The sequence below is a fragment of the Pongo abelii genome, chromosome 14 (assembly GCF_028885655.2).
Source record: "Pongo abelii isolate AG06213 chromosome 14, NHGRI_mPonAbe1-v2.0_pri, whole genome shotgun sequence".
NCBI classification, from domain to species: domain Eukaryota; kingdom Metazoa; phylum Chordata; class Mammalia; order Primates; family Hominidae; genus Pongo; species Pongo abelii.
In genome coordinates this window covers 117,577,539-117,602,758 of record NC_071999.2, presented here as the reverse complement: position 1 = coordinate 117,602,758, position 25,220 = coordinate 117,577,539, and the positions used below count along the sequence as shown (strand labels likewise).

At 51.4% G+C, this 25,220-nt stretch overlaps 1 protein-coding gene and 1 long non-coding RNA gene across 4 annotated transcripts in view; one reads left to right on the top strand and one right to left on the bottom strand.

Annotated features, from left to right (window-relative positions):
- Positions 1 to 19,881, bottom strand: part of TEX29 (testis expressed 29) — a 22,990-nt gene extending 3,109 nt beyond the window's left edge. Inside the window, exons 1-4 of one of the 2 annotated variants that reach the window (XM_002824438.5) lie at positions 19,627 to 19,881; positions 19,437 to 19,532; positions 12,536 to 12,646; positions 666 to 735 (exon numbers count right to left, since the gene is read on the bottom strand). In XM_002824438.5, the coding sequence (XP_002824484.1) occupies positions 666 to 735; positions 12,536 to 12,646; positions 19,437 to 19,494 (239 nt within the window). In that variant the 5' untranslated portion in view covers positions 19,495 to 19,532; positions 19,627 to 19,881. Of the gene's footprint in view, positions 1 to 665; positions 736 to 1,273; positions 1,416 to 12,535; positions 12,647 to 19,436; positions 19,533 to 19,626 lie in introns of those variants that run through there. The other variant, XM_024230990.3, reaches the window with a different exon arrangement.
- Positions 19,840 to 25,220, top strand: LOC129049603 (uncharacterized). 2 transcript variants are annotated; one of them, XR_010136826.1, is made up of 4 exons: positions 19,840 to 20,798; positions 21,899 to 22,465; positions 22,827 to 22,942; positions 23,184 to 25,220. It is a non-coding gene; the product is annotated as an uncharacterized LOC129049603 (long non-coding RNA). The 2 variants fall into 2 exon arrangements; XR_010136825.1 differs by having other exon boundaries at positions 19,840 to 20,012; positions 23,184 to 25,218.

Here is a 25,220-nt window from a genome sequence, read left to right as displayed (position 1 = left end):
CTCAGTCCTGGACAAAGAGACTCGAATAATCTCAGGGGCTTGTATGCATGTCACAGAGTGGGCTCATGGCGAAGGTGGTGGCCAGGGAGTGAGATGCTGGATTCCAGCCCTGCCCTGGGAATAGCCACCTGCTGCCTTGGCCCCCCAGGTCTGCATTTCCTCACCTTTAAAATGAGAGGGAGTAGACTCATCTCTGAGACACCTCCAAACCCTGACACCCTGCAATGAGGACGCAGGCCACAGGCCAAGAGGTGCAGGCAGCCTTGGCTTCAGGCACTCTGAGACAACTGGGAGCCTGAGTTAGAGCCTCACTGCCCCATCCATCAGCCTTGGGACCCCCTCGATGCTGCATCAATCATCCCAATCCGGGGACAGTAAGTTCACTTACATCATCAGTGGCTGCGAGGGCTGAAAAGGCTGAGCAGAGCGCTTAGAGTCTTAGGTGCTCACTAAATGTGGATTATGATTTTCATCAACAAGCACTCTGGAGAAAATCAGTGGGGCCCTCCCTGCCTGGCCAGTTCCCTTTCCTAGGCTCACGGAGAGCTGTTCTCAGTCACCCCAGCAGCACCAAGCCAGAAGGAGCCCAGGCAGGCAGGAGGCTGCGGCCAGGAGAGGCAAGTCCCCTCCTCCCCACCCTCCCTGTGAAGAACAAAGGGACCGACCTGTAGATGATGGTGATGACGAAGGCCCCAGCGATGATCACAATCAAGGCGGAGAACACGTGGATGTAAACTGAAAAATGGTGGGATTCAAAGTCATTTCAATCCAGGTAAATAGAAAAGGAAGAAGAAGAAGAAAAGGCGACCCTTCCAGAGTCGGGTGCGGGCTCTCCCAGCACGGCTGCCCATGGTCAGCACTCCTGGCCCACCCTCCCCAGCGTCTCCTGGAGACTCAGCTCTGTGGACATCTCCAAAGGCCCCCGCAGGCAGACGAGGGCTCCCTGTGAAAGGCAGCTCCAGGTGGTAGTCAGTGCCACCCAGAGGACACTTTGTGACAACCCTGACCCCTGGGAGTGCGTGAAGAGATGGCCCTGGCTCTTGACCCCCGGGAGTGCATGGAGAGATGGCGCTGGCTCCTGACCCCCAGGGGTGCGTGGAGAGATGGCGCTGGCTCCTGACCCCCAGGAGTGTGTGGAAAGATGGCGCTGGCTCCTGACCCCCGGGGGTGCATTGAGAGATGGTGCTGGCTCCTGACCCCCGGGGGTGCGTGGAGAGATGGCGCTGGCTCCTGACCCCCGGGGGTGCGTGGAGAGATGGCGCTGGCTCCTGACCCCCGGGGGTGCGTGGAGAGATGGCGCTGGCTCCTGACCCCCAGGGGTGTGTGGAGAGATGGCGCTGGCCCCTTTGTTCCTGCTGGGCTCCCCAGCTCCCTGGAAATGGCTCCTCAATGCCCAGGTCAATTCCTCCCTTAAACTGAATACAAGGAAAACACTTACTGGATCATAGACAAATCCCACTGGTCTTGACTGGGCTTCTTTGTATTAAAAGGGGCTCCTGCAATCCCCAAGTTTCCCGTGCCTTCTCCAACCCAGCCTCAGCAAAAGTCAAGCCTCCCCACGTGGCCGTGAGGGGCAGCCCCACCACCCTGGGTTTCCCTGCGTGAGTGCACTCCCAGCCTCTCCAAAACAGGGGTAACTGGGAGGAGGAACTGCTCAGCCCCCTCCTAAGCCTCTTTCTGGGAGACTGCCCACTGCTCAGCAGGCAGGACCCCGTCTGTGCAAGAGGCCTGAGGGGCGCAGCACTGCCCAGCACCGAGGGCTGGTATCTGGATCTCCGTCGGCTCATTGGTTCAGGACTTGGACCCCTCAAGTCCTAACATTTGTACACGAGCAATACTCCTCTCAGAGTCCTTGGTCAAATAATATCCTCATCTACTGTTTGTTCTTCTACGTTCCTTCTGTCAGGTTGATGCAAGGAATTTTTTAATGAATGCAAGTAAAGTTCTTAAGTGCTTGGCTAATCACATATACACAGTAATTCTTATTGTTGTTCTTATTATCAATATTATTCTCTTCTCTAATTGCTTTCTTTCTCTCTCAAAGAAACTGGCTGACTTGCAAATACCAAGTGCAGGTGACATGATTTCCTTCAATTCCCATACCTCCCCTCCTGCTAAACCGCTTCCAAGAGTCGTGAAGCAGTAACAACACCATCAGATGTAATTTCCCTGGATGGTGTGTCAGTTTGCCAGGGATGCTGTAAGAGAGTACCAAGCACTGGGGGACTTAAAACAATAGAAATTGATAATCTCTTGGTGCTGGAGGCCAGAAGCCCAAGAACAAACTGTCAGCAGGGCCGTGTTCTTTTCAAAGGCTCCTGGGAAGGGTCCTCCCCAGCTTCTTCCTAGCATCACAGCAGTCTCTGCCCCCCTTGTCACGTGGCTGTCTTTCCTCTGTGTTCTTCTGTCTCTGTGTCTCTTCTCTTTTTACAAGGACACCAGCCATTTTGGATGGAGGGCTCACTCTACTCCACTGTGATCTCATCTTACCTAATTACACCTGCAAAGACCCTTTTTCTAAATTAGGTCACATTCACAGGTACCAGGGATCTGAACTTCAACATATGCATTGGGTGTACACAATTCAACCCACCCCAGAAGCGAGGCCGCAGGTGCAGAGAAAGTGGCTTCCTGGGCACACGAGCCAGCTTCCGACAGGATCCGCACTCCCTGTACTCATCACAGGGCCACCAGCAATGGATGAGGTGCCCAGGATTCTTTCCACGGAGACTGAAGTCAGAAAACTGAGAGGGGGTTGAAGCCAGCTCGTGAGGGTAACCCACATCCTCGATTTTCCTCGTACTGAGGTGACCTCGGTAAGGAACGATGAAGTACACAATGGGCGCTCGATAAGAGTTCCTCACGGAGAGGCTGGAGGAAGGGAGTGAGGCTTGGGGTTGCAAGCTGTCAGATAACAGGCGTGTGCATGTACCGAGCAGCACACTGGGAAACTGCTTGTCAAAGGTTCTTCCAATCAGCTGGTTTATTTCTTTAAGTGAGGACTATCCTGTGGAAACTTGCTTACCTGAGGAGGGGAAACAGTGGGGCAGACTCACCTCTAAATATCTGGGGCTACCATAACCAGCTTCCAGGATGGCCTCCCAATTCTCACCTCCTGGTATTTACACCCTAGATAGATGTTCCCACACTGAACAGCGCTGATCCCTGGAGCCAAAGGAGATGCCAGAGTCTAACCCCCGAGGCCAGGTGAAAAAGACATTGCAGCTTCTGCCCTGATCTCTCTTGGGCCACTTGTTCTGGGAAAGACTGCAGCCCTCATGGCAAGGAGAAGAGGCCTCCTATAACATCTGGTACCAACTTCCCAACAAAGTGAGTCATCTTCCTATAACATCTGGTATCAACTCCCCAGCAAAGTGAGTCATCTTCCTATAACATCTGGTATCAACTTCCCAGCAAAGTGAGTCATCTGGGACGCCAAGATTTCAGGCGACTGCAGCCTCACTCGGCACCTTGACCACAATCTCATGAGACACCCAAACCCAACCCACCCAGCAAAGCCTCTAAGTTGCTTTAAGCCACTAAGTTTTGGGGTAATTTGTCACACAGCAATAGAGGATGTATCTGAGAGGTAGCCTAGAGCTTGCCCAGAGAATCTGCACCTCAACAAACAGAAGTTTGTTGATCTGCTGTTCAATAAACAGAATCGATTGAATTGAAATGCACAAATAAAGTGAAAGGGTGAATTAAGAGCGTTCATGAGGCAAGAAGGTAACCCTGAAATTCTTGAACTCCAGGAAATGTTTTATTCCTTAGTATGACTTTGTGTCTTAGCTCATGGAATAAATTCAAAATTATGTGAGTGAAGTCCTGTTAAAGAGACATACATATTAGTCAGCGTCTTAGTATTCCACTGTCAGTATATCTCCCGTATCTTCCTATGTGCTCACGTTCTTTGCCGTTGATGCCAAGCTCCTAAAGATGGAGACTCAACCTCAATGATGCGCTCTGTACAGTGTCTGTCTAGCAACACTATTTATTACAGACCATATCTTTGGCTTATAATAAATCACAAAGTCTGGTTTATCTTTCAGAAACAGCAGCAACTGAAGAAAGGATTATTTTCTTAAAGAAACATCTTGGTAAATGTTCCCAAAATATAGTTAAACAAAAGTTTTGAAATCATCTCAGCAAGTCCCATGAAGAAACTGAAGTCAGATACTTAGAAGAAATGACATGTTAAATAACATACCCTAAATCAAGACTGAAGAATGAAGGGAAGTCTTTCTCTTTGAATTCCCAATTCTTTCTGAAAGATCTAATGCTAATTCCCCAATTCATATTCTTAATAATACAGATTATGCCATAACACAATGTGCACTTCAAACCAGCCAATTTAAGAAGTTGGTGAAAGGTTTTCATAACATGGAATTATGTGCACAAAGAGCTCATAATACCCTGTCACTGAATACTACAACTTGCACAGCACAAAGGTTCATTCGTCGTTTTGAATGAGAAAGATGTCAAAGAAATGAAAAGTAATGTGAGGGCACAGTGAGAGCCCCAAGGCAGGGCCCACTGCCCAGGCTCTTCCTACAGGCCCAAAAGAAGTCAGGAGTCAAGAAAAGCACAGCCACACAACCCAGCTATTAAAGTTAGAATGATGGAAAGAACTTAATGGTTGCTTCCATGCAAAAATGATATACCCCCTTGCAAAACAGTGAGCCCTCTCCAAGTAAAAAACATTCTTGAGAGCCTGTGTTCTCTTCTGGGTTCCTTATAACACCAGTCATGAAGCTGCTATAGGGATTAAGGCTCACTTTTAAAATGGATGACAGGCATGCGGCGATTGTTCTAACTTAAGCCATGTTCGACATACATGCCAACACTTACAAACTGGCCAGCACCTGCGTGGTACAGATAAAAAGGTGCTCAGGGGATGGGAGAGGTGGCAAAAGCAGCAGCAGTAGCAGCTTGGACGTGAGTTCCCTTCCTAGCTGTGATCTTCCTGGAGTGATGCATTTACACCACTTTACATGGTTGGATCTCTGCTTCATTGGGGTATGAGGAAATTGGGATCACTAATCATTTATGGAGAAGACTGAAAGAATAAACTTGAATACCTTTTGGATGCTAATGATTGCCGCTTTCAGGAGCCTTAAATGGTACACTTCTCAGAAAAACTAAGTGGTAAAAGTGCCTTGGAAACTGGAGTTCTGTAAGAAGTCCAACTCTATGATGGAAATGAACTGAGCACGACTGTGAGCATCTGCTGCTCTCTGCATATGCAACGTGAGCAGCAAACCCCAATTTCACAAAACAAAAACAAAATGATGACAAGTGCTAATACAGCAAACCATGGCCAAGTCAGCACCCACTGCCATGAGCTTGGCTTCAGGAGTACTGCCACATGCCCCAGAGGATGAGCTGCTGGAATGAAGCCATGTGAGAGGCCGTTCAACACTGGAAGGCCTGGAACCCAAAAAGATCTCTCAAGATTCTAGCTAAAGGGCATGGGTTTTACAATGTGACAGGTGAGTCAGGTGAAGGATAATGGACTCCTTCGGGAAAAAGCACTACATCTTGTTGTAACTCTCACTAACTGATTATGTACAACCGGACTAGGGCTTCAGTAAAGCCCATAATTAACTTTCAGGGTGATATCAGCAAAAACAGCAGAGCGAGGACCCCCCTGCCAATTTCTTCCTCCATAAAAACAATGAGAACACTGGCAAAAATCATCAGAGGGAAGTTTTTCAGAAGTCTGGAAATTAACCAAGAGCTTGCAGAAATCTGTTTATTTGAGGCAAACAGCTGAATCTCAGTAAAAGAGCGCGCTTGGACCTTTTATCTAGCCCTGTTCCCACCTCTCCTACCCACCCTCCAGCTCCACGGTAGCTTGAAAATCAACAGCCTGTAATCACGGTAAAGCCAGCAGCCTGGCAGCCACTGCGGGGCGCAGAACAGGGTGGGAGCTCCTTCAAAGCCACATTGTCAGAGAGTTGTCATTATTTGATCTGTCTGGTGCTTCCCTGGAATATCATCTTTGTTTGATCTGAGCTCATTTGGTGAGAACAGCTTTTTCCCCAGGCATTTGTTATAAACAATCAGAAGCAATTGAAAATCGTTTTACTGGCTAAAGTGGTGGGTAGCAGTTGGGGGAAAACAAGAGGCTAACCAACAAGCTTAACATGAAAATCTGGGAAATAAGATGTGCAGAGAGCTTTGAAATGCTCTGACACATTCCTGGGAATCTAGACGGCCAAGGACATGTTCAGTGCTGTGGGCTTTGCAAGGAAAGACCTATGGTGGGCCTGAGACCTCACCTCTGGCTGACTTAAGGATCTGCATAAGCAGGAAGTGAAGGCTAAGGCAGAGCTAGAAATATTCTGACTTTGTTGAAGGTATGCCTCAGCATGCACACAGAACCCCTCTGTAAAGTCTGAGAGGCTTGTGTTTCCAGGCCTCTTTTAAACCATCAGATCTAAGAAAATTTTTGTCTATTCATTAGCTATCTAGTAGCTACCCAAGAAGAGTTTTTAGTGGTCACACACCACAAAGAATACAGACTTTACTGATTTAGTTCAGGAAAGTCATCAAACAACCACAACAACAAACAGCAGCAACAATAAAACCTGGGGAAGTGAAAGAACCCAGTTCTCAGAGGTGCTATATTATCTTACCTAAAATGTCCAAATTTCAAGAAAGAAAAATGTTAAACATAACGAAGAAATGAGAAAGTATGGCCATACACATAAAAAATGCCACTAATAGAAATCATCACTGAGGAAGCACAGACATTGGACTTACTTGACAAAGACTTTAAATCAAAATATTTTAAGCATATTCAAAGAACTAGAAGAAACCATGTCTAAAGAACTAAATAAAAGTATAAGAATAATATTTCATTGATATGATTTGGCTCTGTGACCCACTCAAATCTCATCTCAAATTGTAATCCTAAGATGTCAAGGGAGGGACCTGGTGGGAGGTGGTTGGCTCATGGGGGCAGTTTACTCCATGATAGTCTCATGATAGTGAGTGAGTTCTCACGAGATCTGATGGTTTAAAAGTGTTTGGCAGTTCCCTCCCCACAACCTTGCTGCCATGTAAGACATGTCTTGCTTCCCCTTTGCCTTCTGGAATGATTGTAAATTTCCTGAGGCCTCCCCAGCCATGCAGAACTGTGAGTCAATTAAACCTCTTTCCTTTATAAATTGCCCAGTCTTAGGTAGTTCTTCATAGCAATGTAAAAAATGACTAATATCACCAAATAGAAAGTATCAATAGAAATATAGACGTTATTAAGAAAAGACCAAAAAGAAATTCTGGAGTTGAGAGTACAATAATAGAAATGAAAATTCACTGGAGACGCTCAACAGCAGATTTGAGCAGGCAAAAGAATCAGTAAACTTGAAGATATGTCAATGAGATTACCCAGTTTAAGTAACAGAAAGAAAATATAACCAAGAAAAATTAATACAGTGTTAGAGGTCTGTGGGATACCATAAAGTCTACCAAATACACGTAATGAAAGTCCAGAGGAAGAGGAGAAAGATAAAAGAACAGAAAGAATATTTGAAGAAATAATGGTAAAAACTTCTTAAGTTTGGTTAACATTAATCTATACATCCAAGAAGTTCAGTGAACTCTGAGTGGGATAAACTCAGAGAGATCCACACCCAGACACCTGGCAAACTGCAAAAGACAAAGAGAGAATCTTGAAAGCAGCATGAGAGAAGTGACACATTATATACAAAGGAGCCCTAGATTTACAGCAGTTTCTCATCAGAAACCATGCAGGCCAGAAGGCAATGAGATAAAACATTCAAAGGGCTGTCAGGAAGACTACAACCAGCAGTTTTATATACAGCAACTCTATGCTTCAAAATTGAAGGGTAAATTAAGACATTCCAGATAAACAAAGTCAGGATATTCATCTCATCACTGGCAAAGCTTCTTTATAAGAAATACCAAAGGGAGCCCTTTAGGATGAAATGAAAGAAGAGTAGACAGTAAGTCAAATCCACATGAAGTAATAAAGAGCACCATTAAGGTGCTCAATAGATGCAGAAAAAGAATTTGAAAAAAATCCAACACCCTTTCATGATAAAAACACTCAGCAAAACAGGAAGAGAAGGGAGCTTTCTCAACTCGTGTGTTTCCAAGTTGTTTCTTGCATTTACTATTAATAGATACATGGCATCTAGTAAAACCCACAGTTACCACTGTATTTAATGGCGAAACATGAAAGTTTCTCCTTAAGATCAGGAACAAGACAAAGCTTCTGCTCTTCCTAATTCTATTCATCATTGTACTGGAGGTTTTAGTCAGAAACTGGGCAAGAAAATGAACCAAAAGGCATTCAGATTAGGAAAAAAGAAGTAAAACTATATTTTCAGATGCCATGATCTTGTATGCAAAAAATCCTAAGGAATCAACTAGAAAACTAATAGAATGAGCAAGTTCAACAAGGTTGCCAGATATAAGATCAGCATACAAAAATCAATTATATTTCTATATGCTGGCAATAGACAATCTGAAAATGAAGAAAACAATTCCATTTATAATAACATTAAAAAGAGTAAAATACTTTGGAATAAATTTAATTAAAGAAGCTCAAGATCAGTACCCAGAAAACTATAAAATATTTAAAAAAATTAAAGACCGAAATAAATAGAAAGACTACCCCTGTTCATGGACTAGAACACTTAATATTGTGTTCAGATGGTAATACTTCCCAAATTATATACAGATTCAACACAACCCCAATCAAATTGCCAAGGACCTCTTTTCTGCAGAAATTGACAAGTTAAATTTGATGCAGAAATGCAAGGGACCCATAATAGCCAAAATAATCTTGAAAAAGAAGAACAAAGTTGAAGCACTCACACATTCTGATTTCAAAATTTACTGCAAAGCTACAGTAATCAAAACTGTGGTACTGGCTAAGGATAGACATGTAGATGAACAGAATAGAATTAAGAATCTAGAAATAAACTCTCACTTTTATGGGCAACTGATTCTCAACAACGGTGTCAATTTAATGGGGAAAAAAGAATCTTTTCAACAAATGATGGTGGGACAACTGAATATCCACATGCAAAATAATGAAGTTGGAAACCTTCCTTGCACCAGATACAAAAGTTAACTCAAAAAGGATCAAAAGACCAAAATGTAAGAGTTATAAGTATAAAACTCTTAGAAGATATTACAGGTATAAATATTTGCAACCTTGGATTAGGCAATGGTTTCTTAGATGTGACACCAAAGCACAAGCAACAAAAGGAAAAATAGATAAAATGGACACCATAAAAATTAAAAAATTTGTGCTTCGAAGGACACTATCAAGAAAAAGAAAAGACATGTAAGAGAATAACAGAAAGTATTTGCAAGTCACATTTCTAATAAGAGTTTAATATCCAGAATATATAAAGAACTCATACAACTCCATAATAAAAAGACAATTAACCCAATTTAAAACCGGGCAAAGGACTCGAATAGACTTTTCTTCCAGAGAAGATATCCAAATAGCCAAAAAAAAAAATGCAACAATTGTGAACATCATTATTCATTAGAATAATATGAATCAAAACCACAATGAAATACAACTTCACACCCATTACAATGGCTGTAAACAAAAGGACAACAACAAGTGTTGGCAAGAATGTGGAGAAGTTGGAACTCTCATACGCTGCTGATTGGACTGGAAAATGATCTAGCCACTTTGCAAACCAGTTGGGAAGTTCCTTAAAAATTTAAGCAGATAGTTAATATATGATCCAGCAATTCCACCCCTAGGAATATACCCAAGAGAATAAAAAACATGTTTGCACAAAAACCTATATACAAATGTTCAGAGCAGCATCATTTATAATAGCCAAAAAGTGGAAACAACCCACATGTCTATAAACTGATAGATGGGTCAACAAAATTTGGCACATCTATACAGTGGACAATTACTCTATGATAAAGAGAAAGGAAGTACTGATAGCTGCTACAACATGAACGAACCTTGAGAACTACGTAAGTGAAAGAACCACAACTCATGTGGTTCCATTTATATGAAATGTCCATAATACGGAAGTCCATAGAAAGATGAGCGGCTGCCAGGGGCCAGAGAGAGGGAAGGATAGGACATGACTGCTAATGGGCATGAGGTTTCTTTCTGGAGTGGTATAAATGTTCTGGAGTTAGTGGTGATGACTGCACCACTGTGAATATACTAAAAGCCACTGGATTGTATACTTTAAAAGGTGAATTTTGTGGTATAGTATCTTGGTAAAAATAATAACTGAAGCAATTTCCAACTGATTTTATCTGTAGTCAGAGGAAGGCGTGGGATCCTGGGAATCCCAGAGGCTCCTGGAAGTGGAGGCTGGGACAGCAGGGGGTCTGGTCCCGAGTCTCTAAAGCCAGGATCTGCAGGAGCCGTCGTCATCAGAAAACCTTCCCAACTATCAGTGGTATCCATTGTGACCTCTCGTTTGCCTCTGAGGAGCCAAAATTCATCTTCTTTTGATGAGGTGCGAAATCTTCACCACGAAGCAGGACAGACACCCTCCCTGGAGCAAGCCAGAATCCCGTCAGCGCTTTCTTTCTTGACTGATTTTGTGCCCAGAATATCCCTTTAATCTCAGAGGAGCTGGCTTAAGGCTTTACGTCTGTAGGACTGGGCAGTTCCCATGTAATCAAACAGTCTAGCCTGAAAATGAGTTTTAAAACTTTTTTTCCTTTTTCTCTTCTTCCCCTAGTCTCACGATGCAGAAAGCTTACTGCAAAAAAACTTTTGTTCTCCTTAGTCTTAAAATATAGCCTTGAAATGTACTTTCTTTGCAACACCATGGTCTCCCTTTCTCACCACACACCCCCTAGCCCCATGCACATTTATCTAACTGTGTGCTAGTATTTAATTATAGGCTTACTTACAAGTTCTAGGGGCTCATCTTGAGATAGACCAAGCATAGAGACCCAGCTGCAAAATGCCAGAGATGACCTGAAGGCAGTGAGTCTACAACCAGCCATCAAGATGACGCCACCTCCTGCTCCAGGTGGGCTGTGGCTTGTGACAGCCACTGGAACGAGACCCTCAGACCTTGTAGAAGAACCCCTCCCATGTGCCTCCCATTCTAAGTTCCTCTTTTTAAGCCCCTCTCCCCAGCCTAAAGTTGGAAGCACAAGTCAGCCACTTCCCCACTGCTAGCTTTGGAAATAAAGTAACTTTCCCTTCATTTGTTATGGGCTTTGCAAGCGGTGAGCAGCCGAGCTCACGCTAGGTTCCACCAGCAGGTCACTACTTGGAAATTTCCATCAGTCACTCATTCCCATCAGTCACTAACGTTTCCTGACTTTCTAAGCCCTACTAGATACAGGGAATGAAGAGGACCTGGTGCCTGGTCTCAAGGCTCAGTCTAGCAGGAAATGCAGGAGAAAGAAGTAAAAGGAAGAAGAAATGGCCCTGAGCTGCACAAAGCCAGGGGCCTTTACTCACTTTGGGGTGCTGGGGGTGGAGAAAAGAGTGGCCTAGGACAGGGAGGGTTTGGAACTCATCTCCAAGGAAGCCTAGAGCTGTGAGAGCTCATCAGCCACGTCCAGCATCTCCACCGTTAAGGGCTGCACTGTTCCCTCCCAAGGGCGTGCTGTGCAGGCCGCTCCCATCCGTGCTGCTGTCCACCCCTCCCCACGCAGCACAAAGAGCCCCTTTACCCTCATTTCCAAAAGGGGCCTCCACAGGACAAGGAAACATATGAAGCTTCACATGGACCTTGATGAGGGTTTGGAAATGAGAAGACCTCAGCGGTGCAGGCCGGTGCACTCACAGGCGAGAATATGCTGAGGAGGTGGGAGCCCAACGCCCTTCACGTGCACACCATCCTGGTTTCTTAACCTCCTCCCACCTCCCTTCGAACACATTTTACAACTAGCCATGGTCCTCTGAAGGGCGTGCCTCCCTCTGGAAGCCTTCACGGGGATGGGGAGTGGCAACGCCTCCGGCCCCGTACACCACCCACTGGGTGCCCATTGTCCTTACTTCACCCCTATGCTGCTTGAGGGGCTTGAGGGGCTACCAGCAGATCCTCACGTCTGGTCTGGCTTCTAGTCCAACGTTGAAGCAGCCCACGGAGTCCCCAGTCAGGGCCAAGCTCACAGAGCCCCTGGTGGACAAGGTCCATTCCACCCTGATGGGCTCACCCCACACGTGGCCACTGGCCCGGGCCCTGCCGGCGCCCCATGTTTCTGCAGCACTATTTCCCCAAATCCAGCCTCTGCAACCACCCAGAACGGCCAAATTCCTCCATGAAGGGGGCCTCCATTTGTCCCTGTCCATGCCCTGCCCAGCCCATCTGGGAATGGAACCCCTCTGGTGGCTTACATCACATTCACAGGCCCTCCTGCTCAAACCCCACTCAGAGTCTACTGTACCCACTAAGACGGAGCAGAAGAGTGTGGCCAGAGAACAATACAAAGGTGTTTCCAGCAAACAGAGACCCCGGGGAAGGGAGACAGGCAGGGCAGTGGTCGGCATGGTCACCAGCTACCTCGGCTTCCGCCGCGGGGGGCCGGGGCGTCTACTCACTGGGAACCGCTTTCTTGTAGCAGACGCCCTCGTAGAAGCAGCACCCGAACTCCTGGCATTGGTCCCTGGAGACGTTGTAGTCACAAATGTCATACAGAGGAACGTCACACACTGCAAAAGCACAGACACACACAAGTGTCACCCCCAAAAACAAAGCCACTCCGCTCTCCGCTAAAGAACCTGGGAACCGGTGTGGGGAGCAGCTGTGGGTTTGTGTTGTGGTTTTGTTATTTTCTAAATTATGCATCATGCAAATCTTTATTTGAAACTAAGATCCAGAATGAATTAAATTTCTGAGCAAAATAATGTCAAGTTAATTACACAGAATAATGCGGGGCCCTCTAACGATTAGGAGATAATACATTTCCGCGCAGCAGCGCCAGGCACGGCGCACAACAGAGCCCACAGAGCGTGGGGCTCACACAGTGGGTGCTTGGGAGTTCGGGAGGGAACGTGTAATTATTTCACACTTAAGCATACAGGAGTTAGAATTAGCAGCATGGGCTGAGGATTATTTCAGAATTTTAAAACTTGAATCAAAAGGACAGAAAGTTTAATGCCAGTTTTGACCCAAAGGGAGAAAAAGGAAGACAATGAGTGTGCAGCGTGCCTTGGGAGGTAAAGGAAGCGGGGCGAGGACAGCTCTTGGCAGACGACCCTTTCCAGAGGAGTTCAGCAACCTCACACATGTTCAGCCCCGAGGGATGTGGCTCCCTTCATCGGCCATGGGCCACTGAGGGACTGGGCTGGATGATGAAGGGGGTTCCTGCAGGTGAGGGCCCAGGTGCCCGCAGAGACCTCTGCTGGGTGGACTGCAGTCCCACAAAGCCAGGCTCCACGCCCCAGGCCAAGGCTGCACCCAAGCCACTGGGGGACCTCCCTGGCCCCTCTGTAAGTTGTTCCACTGGGACAGGGGCTGGGAGGGGAGCTGCCCAGCCTTCTTGACCCTTGAGGAGCCCCATTTGTGATCCTTGGGGTTGATTTAGTCTTTCAGGTTCCCCTTCTCAAGACACCCCCATTCCAGGTTTGCAAATGCTGCAGCTGCAGCCCTCATCCTCTGTCAGAAGCATCATGGACACGGGAGCCCTGCCGAGGCGATGCCCCACCTGCCAAGGCAGAGTGCACAGGGCAGGCCGAAGTCACCGGCTGCTGCCACCCTCTCCTCCCTCAGTTGCATGGGGTGGCTGTGTGTGGTTTGAGCTGACCTCCCATGTGGGGAGCTGTCGGGGGAGGCCAGGAGAGGCCCCACAGTAGCAGGCAGGTCCTGCACAGCCAGGCTCAGAGGGGCCTGGGATGGGTGATTGGTCTCGGGCTGTGGCTGGCCAGATGGTCCCCCACGCTCTATGCAGCAGCCCATGTGTCTACAGTGGGTGACTAGGAGGGCTTTGCTCCCAGGGTGTCCAGGCACCACGGACTTTTTCCTGGAGTGCAATTCCAGGGTGGACACAGTGCCAGAACTTCACAAGCACTACCCACAGGCAGCTCCCGGAGAATTCAGAGTTCGCCACTGCCTCCACTTTCTGACGCAGATGATGACAGCGGCTGCACAGCAAACACTTGCCAACACCAGGCTCGTGTTGCCCGCAGTCTCCTCCACCCCACCAGAAACCCGCCAGCGCCAGGCTCGCGTTGCCCACAGTCTCCTCCACCCCACCAGACAGGCTCGCGCTGCCCGCAGTCTCCTCCACCCCACCAGACACCCGCCAGCACCCGGATCAGGATACTGCAGGCTCCTCCACCCCATCAGACACCAGCCAGCACCCAGCTCATGATGCCCCAAGGTTCTTCCACCCCATCTGGGAAGATCCAGACGAAACCCAAGATCCCACGAGCTTGGATGCAGCGGAGCTGGGATCCACAGAGACCTCTGGCTTCAGGGTCCTGCTGTCTCCATGGTGCCAGGCGCCCTCCCCACCGTCCCCAGACATGGGCGGAGAAGCCCCAGCAGCACAGAGGCGTCTGCTCACAGAGCCAAGAGAACAAAGGTTTCTGAAGACTTGCTCCGGGTGACAGCAGATGTTTAATTTCAGCAAACAGCCTGGGCAGGAAATATGCCACTGAACAAAGCATTATTTTTATTCATAAAGTGATTTGTTCTCTTCAATATCACTACACAAACGTTCATACATTATTTCTCATTTTAAAAGTTCAGTCCCCATCGCATCTGACCGCCCAGCCATCGAATCCCGTCAGTCCTCCCGCGCCTCCTCCGGTGTCCCATTTTCCCTCCACACCCACCGTTATTTTCCTGCACGCACCTCCACGATGTCGCCATGCATTTTAAAAATCCAGTAGACCCTGAAAAGTCACGCATTTCAATTCCTAGCCCGGCCCTCCACCCTCCTCCACAACCCGTAACAGGATTTGAGGTTGGAGTAAGCTGAGGCTTTCTGGGCAGGCACCAGGTTGCAGCCGCCAAGGGGGCCGAAGTGGGCTTCCCACGTGGTGGGGGATCGGCAGGGCTGATGCAGCTCCCTGCTCCCTCTAGAAACATCACTGGCAGCTCGCCCACCGCACAGGTACTGGACGCCCGGCCGCTGGCACCAGCAGTGGTATCTCCAGTAGGCCCTGACACCCCCCGCACCACAGCCAGGGTGGCTCGAGCGCAGGGCTCACTGCCTGGCTCTCTCCCTGTGCTCTCCCAGAGTGGTGACAGCATGGCTGGGAAGGGGGAGAGGAGCCATCGGCTGGGCCAGGCTATGGGAACGGGGAGGCGCTGCTTCAGGATGGCGGGGCAACCACGTTCCTCCTGATCTACTGAAACGAGACTGGGGAGATCAGTCCATCTAAAATGAGCCGAGTGCTTCCTGGGAGAAGCCACCCGGCTCAGGGGGGCCAGGTGAGATGGGGGCCCGTGGAGTGAGGTTTCAGAGCTCGTCCCACGAGTCTGTCCCATCACCCCATCTGCGTCGATAGCAAGCCCAGGGAAGCCACCGCTCCCCAGGGACAGTGGGGCTGCCATCCACTCCCTCGCTCATCCCACTTCCCACCGGCCACCACCTGGGGCTTCTAACATGCCCACGCCAGCACGATGGTAAATGTTCTGTTCTTCTTCTCCAAGGCCACGCAAAGTCTCTTCACTCTGCATTTTGCTGCTTCTGCAGCAGGAGACGAAAGGTTCAGGAGGGGCATGATGCCCAGAGAGGTGCAGATCTGAGGCCAGGGCTTTCTGACCCAGGCAGCAAGGCATCATTATTTTAAACGTGGCTGATGATCCAGGTTTAAAATCATCACCTGGTGGGGAAGCGTCACCATTTTAAGTGTGGCTGACGATTCCGTGGCATTTCTCCTTCCTGTGCTCCATCCACCTCCCTTCCCCTCTCTCTCTGAAACGCACACTTGCAGGAATTCTTCCTAGGGGAGGAGCCAAGCCCAGAGACTCTCTCAGGGCAGCGCCAGGTCCTCGGTGTGACTCCCCATCCAAGTCCCTCTGCCACCTCGCTTCCTGATGAAGCAGTCAATTAGCAGGGGACAGACCACGGTCGCCTCCTGGAGAAGCAGCCGGCAGACAGAGCAGCCGTGACCTCATGGCACCGTGGAGGTTTCCAGCACTCCTGAGGCTCAGCTTCCCTGCTGGGAGCTGCTCCCCTAGAAAGGCAGGCATCAGGCTGGCCTCCAGGGGATACCTCCAAGCCACACTGCCTGGCGGCCCACTAGAATATCCCAGCTCAGGGTTCCTGGCAGCATGGCCACGGACAGCAAGACCCAACCACAGACAGGTTTCCAAAGATGGTCCAGGCGGGAAGAGAAGACAAGATTCTGAGTACAGTGGTGACAGAAAATGTGGTGTGGGAACTCCAGAGACGTGCCTGCGGTCACGATTGCCACCAGCACCCCCAGGACCTTCAGCGGGCCCAGACTGCACACCCCTTTCTGTCTGTGAGCTGTGACACCACTTGGAGTCCGGCTGAATGTGTCTTCACAGCAGATGTCATAAACAACGTAAAAATCTCTGAAACTGGAGACCCATTTTCTTGACACTGAGCTTGAAGCTGCATATCAAGTTATCTTAGGACAGAAGACGCCAGTTCTCCCGGAGTTTCAGCATCAGAACACAGAAGAAGAGGTGAGAAGGAGGAGGAGGAGGAAGCGGGGCAGGGATCACAGCAGGTTCGGGGAGCTGGCATGGTGTGTGCAGAGGCTCGTGTGTGTGGCCTTCCTGCCCGGAGCGCGTGTGAACCACGGATGGGGATCTGGGGTGTGCAGAGCCACGGGTCCCTGGGATTCGGACACAGAGAGTCCAAATATGTCCACAGACCCCCGAGCCTATGGAGAAGAAGCAGTGGCTTCGAGTCCCCACGCTTTCATACAAGCCTCTCAGAGAAGCCACACCGGTGTGGAAAGTGTGTCACAGTTTAAAAGCACTTTTGCAGAAACTATTTTATTTAGGGAGGGAGTTGACATTAATCTTTAGGCATCAGCTGACAGGCAGCAGCTGACAGACAGCAGCCGAGGCTGCATCACCGCAGTAAGGCAGAGCCTCCAGTCAGGACTGAGCGGCCCTGCACATGCCTCTTCCCCAGGGGCCGCCTGTCATCCTCCCATCCTCATTTCCGCTCCTTCACCCCCAGGTCACCCGCTGTCCAGGGCCCTGTGAACATGGTGCCCTGGGAGCCAGCCTCAGGCCATCACCTGCTAGGGGGCTGTCTGGAGGCCCAGCTGCCTCCTGTCCAGGATAAGCGAGTGTGGACATGGGGAAGCCCAGCAGGGCTGCGTGGAAGGGGAGGCGTGCAGGGCTCTGCACCCACATGGGAAGAGGCTGCAGAGCGGGTGGGCTTGGAGGCCAGAGTCTGCACTGCACCCGGCCACAGAGCCTCTTCCACATCTGCAAAGTTGCGCAGAGAAGGACAGGAGGAATTCCTCTAGGCTGCTTCTTGGGCAGCCCAGGGGTGGGCGGCAGAGAGGGCCTGAGCTACAGGGCCAGGGCCAGTCACCGTGGCTAAAGGTTCCAGCTCCCCACCTGCCCGCTGGGGCCACCAGTGGTGCTGACACCTGAGCCAGCTCCAAGCCAGGAAGACCCTGGCCTTGTCATTTCACAGCTTCCCTACACCCCTAAAGGAATAGAAACAGTCACAAAACAGCCACGCCACAGTCTGCAAAGAATGATAAGGACAATGCTGACCCCCCTGCATGCGTTGTTCAGTTCACGAGGACAGGCTCTGTGGGGAGCACACAGGAGTGTCGCCTGCAGACGCCAGGAGCTGGGGCCTGGGCATGGCCATGGCAAGGTGAGAGGACTCCAGCCCAGGGTCAGCTTGGGCAGTGCCTTGGGTGACCTGGCACACCTGAGATGACCGCCACCAGTCCCATGCACCCTGAGAAGTGGCACCAGCCTCCAGCAGCCCCTGGCAGCCCCTCACAGACGGGGTGGCCAGGCCCAGCAGCAGCTTGCACACACAACAGCTGCAATGCTTGCAGAGACCAGGAGGGTGGCCCCCAAGGGCCTGGAAGAGGGACCGCTTTCTCCCCCGTGCTTGCCCTGGCTACAGGGCCATCTTGCCAGAGAGGGGCCACCCCAGCTGGCCACAAGAGCGGCCCGTTCCCTCGGGGCCCCAGGCGCAGGCCTCCCATTCCACCCTGGGTGCGTCTGGATCGGGAACTGCAAAGACCCCTCTTGTGGACACCCCTCTTCCTGTCCAAAGAGGTAGCTGCCCCCCTGGTGTGACAAAGCCTGGTGGCCGGGTGGCCTTGGAAGGCCTCGCAGTCTGGCAGATGCCACACATTCCTGGCACCTGGGCCGCCCTGTCCCGCTGCGAGAGCCGCAGGGCCGGGTGCTGCTGTGGGCAGGTGCTCAGTGGCTGCCAGCATCTTGGCTGGTCTGAGAGGCGCTCACTAGCCTACCTTCCCAACAAAGGTAACAACCCAAAACAATCTGTTTTCTTTTTCTTCCATTTTCTTGGTTTGTTTGTTTGTTTTTGAGACGGAGTCTCGCTTTGTCGCCCACGCTGGAGTGGAGTGGCACAATCTCAGCTCACTGCAACCTCTGCCTCCGGGGTTTAAGTGATTCTCCTGCCTCAGCCTTCCGAGTAGCTGGGATTACAGAAAACCCACCACCACGCCTGCTAATTTTTGTATTTTTAGTAGAGACGGGGTTTCGCCATGTTGGCCAGGCTGGTCTGGAACTCCTGACCTCAGGTGATCCACCCGCCTTGGCTTCTCAAAGTGCTGGGATTACAGGCCACCACGCCCATCCGGTTTTCTTGTTTTGTTTTTGTTTTTGTTTTTTGTTGTTGTTGTTGTTGTTTTATAAAAGCATTGCATGAATACAAGCTCAATTGAGAAAAAAACATTCAAGTAGCAGGTAAACCCGAGCCATGGAAGGTGGCATCTCCTGCCTCCCCGGGGAGGTGCAAACTTCCAGAATCTTCCTTTTCCTGACCGTAAGTCACTGTCACCCCCCATCTATGCACATTAACAGCACGTGTGGGAGAAGTCACGTCCCACACCAGTGGTTCCTTCCAGTCCCAGTGGTGAGTGTCTGCTTCCGGGTCTGTTGCCCGGGTGGGGAAAGGAAAGGGGGAACTTCTTCATTGCTGATAAATATTTTTCCTTAATAAAAAAAGTCACTCCTGCAATAAAAGTTATGAAGTAGTTAAAGTGGATCTTCAGCACCTCATGGACAAAATGCCTTTGACCTGTTAAACCCCTGGAAATAGTTAAATGTATTTCTTCATCTAGAAAACCTCAGGTTCAGGTGTATTTTGTAATAAAATTTTCAAAAATGAAGACTTCACAGTGTTTTCCCAGGTTATTTCCTGAACACACATTTTTCTGCCTTGCCCTCCTAGCCAGGTCTGGGACCAGGACCCCCTGTCCATGCCAGGGGCTCAAACAGCTCCTCCCTGCGCCCCCCCAACCGCTCCCCTTCCCCACCCACCCTCCTGGCGCCTTCCCTCCATACCTGTGAATTGCTTCAGGAGGTACGGCGGAGACTTCTTCACTTCCGGCACGTATTTCATTGCCGCAGCTGATGGACAGATGAAGGGGCCGAGCACACCTGGAAAACAGGAGCGGTCAGCGTGGGCGGGGCCCCAGGGACGTCGTTTGGGGAGTGGGTGGCTTACACCAGGAGGGGGCGTTCGTCGACTCACCTGCACCTCACGTCAAAGGCGGGTCCCCTCAGCCACCCGTGCCTCTCAGTCCTACTCCACGTGGAAAACACCTTTTAGGTAAAACAACAAACTGGCCACCCCTCTGTCTGCCGCTCACTGTGGACTGTGGGACCAGGCTGGGCACACCCCACCCCGCCCGCTGTGACATCACACAGCCCCATGAGGTCATATGGGCGTCACACAGGACTTCAGAGCCATGCGCGTGTCCATCTTGACACTGGCTGCATCGAGGACGAAGGCCACTCAGATGAACAGATGTAGGGAGGGAGTTCCAGGGGCAAGACACTGCTGGGGACACCACGGGCTGAGTCCCACCTTCCCTGCAGGATACCCCCGCCCCTTGCCCACCAAGCCTGTGGGCGCAGGTGCTTGAGTCCTGTCCCTCCCTCCCTTTGTGCCCCGGTCCTTCCTGGGACACCCCTCTCTGCCAGCCAGCACTGGGTGCAGCAGAGAACAAAACCAAATCCCTTCCCTCCTGGGGAGAGGACAGAGCGACGTAGCTGCCTCAGACCAGACCTGGGCCGTGGGGAGAAAGCAAACTCGGGGTATGGGCCAGGCTGGACCAGGGCAGGGGTTGCCCCTTGCCACAGGGTGGGCGGGCGGCCTCCAGAGAGGAAGCTGTGTCTGGGAGGGAGCACGCAGAGGGCCTGGGGGGAGGCCGGTGTGGCAACCTGAGAGACACAAGGAGCCGAGATGCCGCAGGAGGGCAGGGCATGAAACCACGTGGGTCATGGTGAGGATGGTGGCCTTCATTCTGAGCAAAGTAGGGAGTTAACTAGCAGATTTTGTGCGAGAAATGGAATCATTTTCACAGCATCGCTCTGCTGTGCTGGAAACGGCTGTCGGGAGGTTTGTGAGCAGGAAGGGCGGGATACTCATGAGGAAGAAGGCAGGCAGCTGCCGGAGGGGGCTGCTGCTTTTTGTGGTTTGAGTTGAAGGAGTGGGCCTTGCATAGTGGTGCGCACCTGTAATCCCAGAATCTTGGTAGGGCAAGGCGGGAGGATCGCTTGAGACTGGGAGGTCAAGAGCTGTGATTGCACCACTGCACCCCAGCCTGGGGAACAGAGGGAGACACTGTGTCAATCAACCAATCAATTAATAAGAGTGGCAGACAGCTTGGATGTGGAGAGCAAGAAAAGAAACAGTCAATGGTGAGCCGAGGACGCTGTTGGGGGGCTGGAGGCTGGTGCTGTGGGCGTCAGGTGGACAGAGGCATCCAGGGGACATGCCCAGGAGGCAGTTCAGGGTGAAGGCTTGGTGGGTGAGGACACCAGCAGCTGGTAGTGAAAGCCACCATCAGGCGCTGGAGCACCCCGGGGAGCAGCAGTCGGAGAAGGAGCCCGGTGCCAGCGACAGGAGCAGGGACAGCCTGGGGCCCAGCAGCCATGGTGCCGCAGAGGCCAGAGAGGCTACGTAGAGGCAGTGGGCGCTGTGTGGGGGCTGTCCAGGTGAGCCTGCCAAAACGAGGGAGCTTCGGGGAGCAAAGCAGAGGAGGAGTCGGTGCTGTCAGGAGGGTAGGTGGAGTGGGGCTGCCTGGCCAGAGCTGGCACCCACTAGAGCAATGGCATAGGCGTGACTCAGGGGCCAGGTGCCAGCGTGCTGCTGGGTGACCTGCTGCCTGTCACACCTGGCGGCCACTGAGGCAGGGCTGCGGTACTGGATTTAAGTGGGCTGAGGCTTGCAGTGGGTGGCGGTGCTGATGGACTCTAAATTGGGAAAGAGCATGAGGACATCCTGGGGAGAGGAGAGGATGTGGGACGCTCAGCCCCTGGTGGATGGAGCGAGCTGGAGACAAAGCCACAATCAGAGTGGGGGTCCTGAGGGTGAGGTGGCGGTGCATGCTCTGTTCTGGATGAGAAGGAAGTCAAGGCTCTGCCCTGGGAGCAGGCGGCTGAGGTTGCCTGAAGCGGGGGTCAAGAAACCGGGCTGCGTGGAGATGGAGTTGGAGTTGAGGAGCCCCACCTCCAAGCCAGAGGGAGGGGCGCCCCAGGGGATGGGCCAGGCCACAGGGCCAACGGTGCAGGAAGGAGAGAGGAGCCCGAGGATGAGGGGCAGCTGCAGTCAGGGGTGGGGGCGCAGGAGGCGGTCAGCCCCAGAGGTACGGAGCCCATGGCCCAGGCGTCACAGGCTCTGGGGTGCAGCATGAGGGGGGTCTGGGGTCCCTACTCCTGTGTACAATGAGATAGAGGCTGGCCTCTGGCCCCCACCTCAGCAGCCCTGTGACCTCCCCCTTGGGACCAACCCTTCGCAGGTGCTAAAGGAGGGTGAGGACGAAGTCTCCCCAGCAAGTACCCCTCATGCCCGATGCCCAGCACACAGCCGTGCCCATGGCCAGGGACCCTGAGGGCCACAGTGGGTTTCCAGGAATGCCCTGGCCAGGGCTGCCACCATCCACCATGCGGTAAACTCTAGGCTTCACTCGTGCACAGGACATGAGGCTGCCTTTTTGTTTGATGTTCGTGATGGCTTTATTGAAATATACTTCATGCACCATGAACTCACCCATCCAATGCGCAGTTCCATAGTGTTTAGTGTGTCCGCGATGTGAGCCTTCATGATCCACACTGGAACCTTTCATCCTCCCAAAGGAAGCCTGGCCCTCCGGCAGCCACACGCTCCCACCCTAGGCAGCCCCCGGTCCATCTTCTCTCTCTTCAGATTTGCCTGTTCTGCCACTTTACATATATGGAGTGAGCTGTGATTGCACCGCGGCACCCCAGCCTGGGGAACAGAGGGAGACACTGTGTCAATCAACCAATCAGTTAATAAGAGTGGCAGACAGCTTGGATGTGGACAGCAAGAGAAGGAACAGTCAATGGTGAGCAGAGGACGCTGTTGGGGGGCTGGAGGCTGGTGCTGTGGGCATCAGGTGGACAGAGGAGGCATCCAGGGGACATGCCCAGGAGGCATACACATACACGCGATGTGGGTTGATGTGTCTGAATTTTTCATGTTGCAGAAGGTTCACCTGCCATGTAGCACGTGTCAGAGCTTCATTCCTTCTCACGGCTGAATAATATCCCACTGCAGGGACATGCCACATTTCGCTTAGTCGTTCGTGTGTGGATGGGCACTGGGTTGGGCCAACATTTTGGCTCTTATGAATAATGCTGTTGGGAACACTCAATGTAAGTTTCTGTGTGGACGTATATTTTCACTTCTCTTTGGTATATCCCTAGGAGTGGAATTGCCGGGTCACACGGTGGGAAGAACCCAATGTTTGTGTCCTCCCAAAATGCACGAGTCAAAATCCCAACCCTCAAGATGATGGGATTAGGAGGCGAGACCTTGGGAGGTGAGGAGGTTGTGAGGGTGAAGCCTCATGAATGGGAATCATGCCCCCATTAAAGAGGCCTCAGAGAGCTCCCTCACCCCGTCTTCCACGTGAGACGGGCGCCGGGTATGAGCCAGGAAGCGGCCTTTGGAGGACGGCAAATCTGCCACACCTCCATCTAGAGCTTCCAGCCCCCAGAAGTGTGAGCAAAAATGTCCGTTGTTTATAAGCCACCCAGGCTGTGGCATTTTTGTTACGGCAGTCCAGATGCGCTACGACATACAGGAATTCTGTTTCACCCTCTGAGGACCTGCCCGGCTATTTTACAAGGTGGCTGCACCATTTCACATTCCCACCAGCATTGCGTGCGGGCTCCCAGGCAGAGACACTGTGCTTCTCTCTCCTGGGAACTGTCACCTACAGCAGGCACCAACCGGGGCAGCAGTCGGCTGGAGAATCACATCATCAATGAGCTTCCGGGGAAGGAGTGGAGACAGATGAGCCTGCAGTGTGGTCATTGCCAGCATTGAGCCAGCACCGGGAAGCTGTGGGAGCCACTGGCGGGGGGCGGCAGGGACTGCCCCAGACTCACGGGGAGAGGGGTGTTCACCAAGGGCTTCTAGGGAGAGGCCATGCCGTTGAACAGTGAAACCCAGCAGGCCACAGGACGGAGCAGCCAGCATGGACTCAGCTCTGTCTGTATGGGTCCTGAGTCCCGTTCCCATGTGATAACCAGTGACTACACCGACAGACACAATTTTAGCTAAGAGCAAGATGTTTGCAGGGGTAGACTGTGCAGTCTTCCCATGGGAATGTGTAGGAGCTGCTGTGGGGTTCTTTGGAAATAGGACAAGTGCCACGGGGACCCATTACCTCTGAGGACCCCTCACTATGAAGCTATTAACCCTGTAACGGACTTGGCTAACAACTTGAGCAAAGCACTCAGACCTGACTCCCGGCAGAGCAGCTCACCCAGGCTGACAGCAGGGGATTCGGAGGGCTCCTAGACAGGGGTGTGAGTCCAGTTTCCCCATCACCACAGGCTGAACTGTGTTGCCTCAAAAAAGAGGTGTTGAAGTCCTAACCCCTAGGACCTAAGGATGAGGGCTTATTTGGAAATAGGGTCTTTGCCGATGTAATCGAGCTGAGGCTGTAAGCGTGGCCCTGTCCAATAGGACCGGTGTGCTATTAAGATGAGAAGATAGAGACACCGGGAGGGTGTCAAGTGCAGGTGCAGAGGCCCGGGGAGGGGATGGACAGCTGTGCAGCGACAGAGGTGAAGAAGGAGCAAGGTGCCTGTGAGCCCAGGAACACGGAGGACTGCCAGCAGCCCTGGGGCGGGAGGGGCAGGAAGGCCCTCCCCAGAACCCTCAGCCCACGTCCTGACTTCAGATCGTGGCCGCAGAGCCAGCGAGAAGAAAGCTCTGCAGTTGGTGCCCTGTCGGTGCTGCTGTGTGAAAGCAGCCGCAGGAAGCAAACACACCCGTGTTGACGACTTCGCTGGGACAAAAAACCGAGCAAAGATACTTCCAAATCTTCAACACCTGTCCAGTATTCCCATTAGAAAACAACCCCAAATAAAACAACACGAAGGCCTGAGGAGCATGCCAGGTCTGTCACACTGTAGATTGGAGGTGGGCCTGGGGTCAGACCAGAGCCTGTGGCCCCCACCCTGAGCACCAGGGCACCGCAGGGCAATGCCATCTCAGGCCCAGCTTTCCTGCATTCCCCACATGCTGCCAACCACACAAGACAGCTGATTCCATTTACACCCAAATCCTTCGCCACAGCATGGGGTGACAGCAGGCCACCAACATCACAGGCAGACCCTCACACCCACGGTCTCAGAGTGGACGGCTCCCTGGATGACTCCTCACTCCGTGAAGCTGTTAGTGGAGAATTTTACACGGCAGCGTCACCACGCACAGGCCTCCTCCCAGCTACTAGATGCCAGCCACCTTTCTTTACAAATAAAACAATACTGCATCTAAATAAGTGATATGGGTTGGCTCTGTGTCCCCACCCAAATCTCATCTCGAATTGTAATCCCCACATGTCAAGAGAGGGACCTGGTGGGGGGGTGATTGGATCGTGGGGGCAGTTTCCCCCAGGCTGTTCTCATGATAGTGAGTTCCCATGATAGAGCTGATGGTTTTAAAGTGTGGCACTTCCTAACCTTCTCACCACCTTGTGAAGGTACCTTGCCTCCCCTTCCCCTTCCGCCATGATTGTTTCCTGAGGCCTCCTCAGCCATGTGGAACTGTGAGTCAATTAAACCTCTTTCCTTTGTAAATTACCC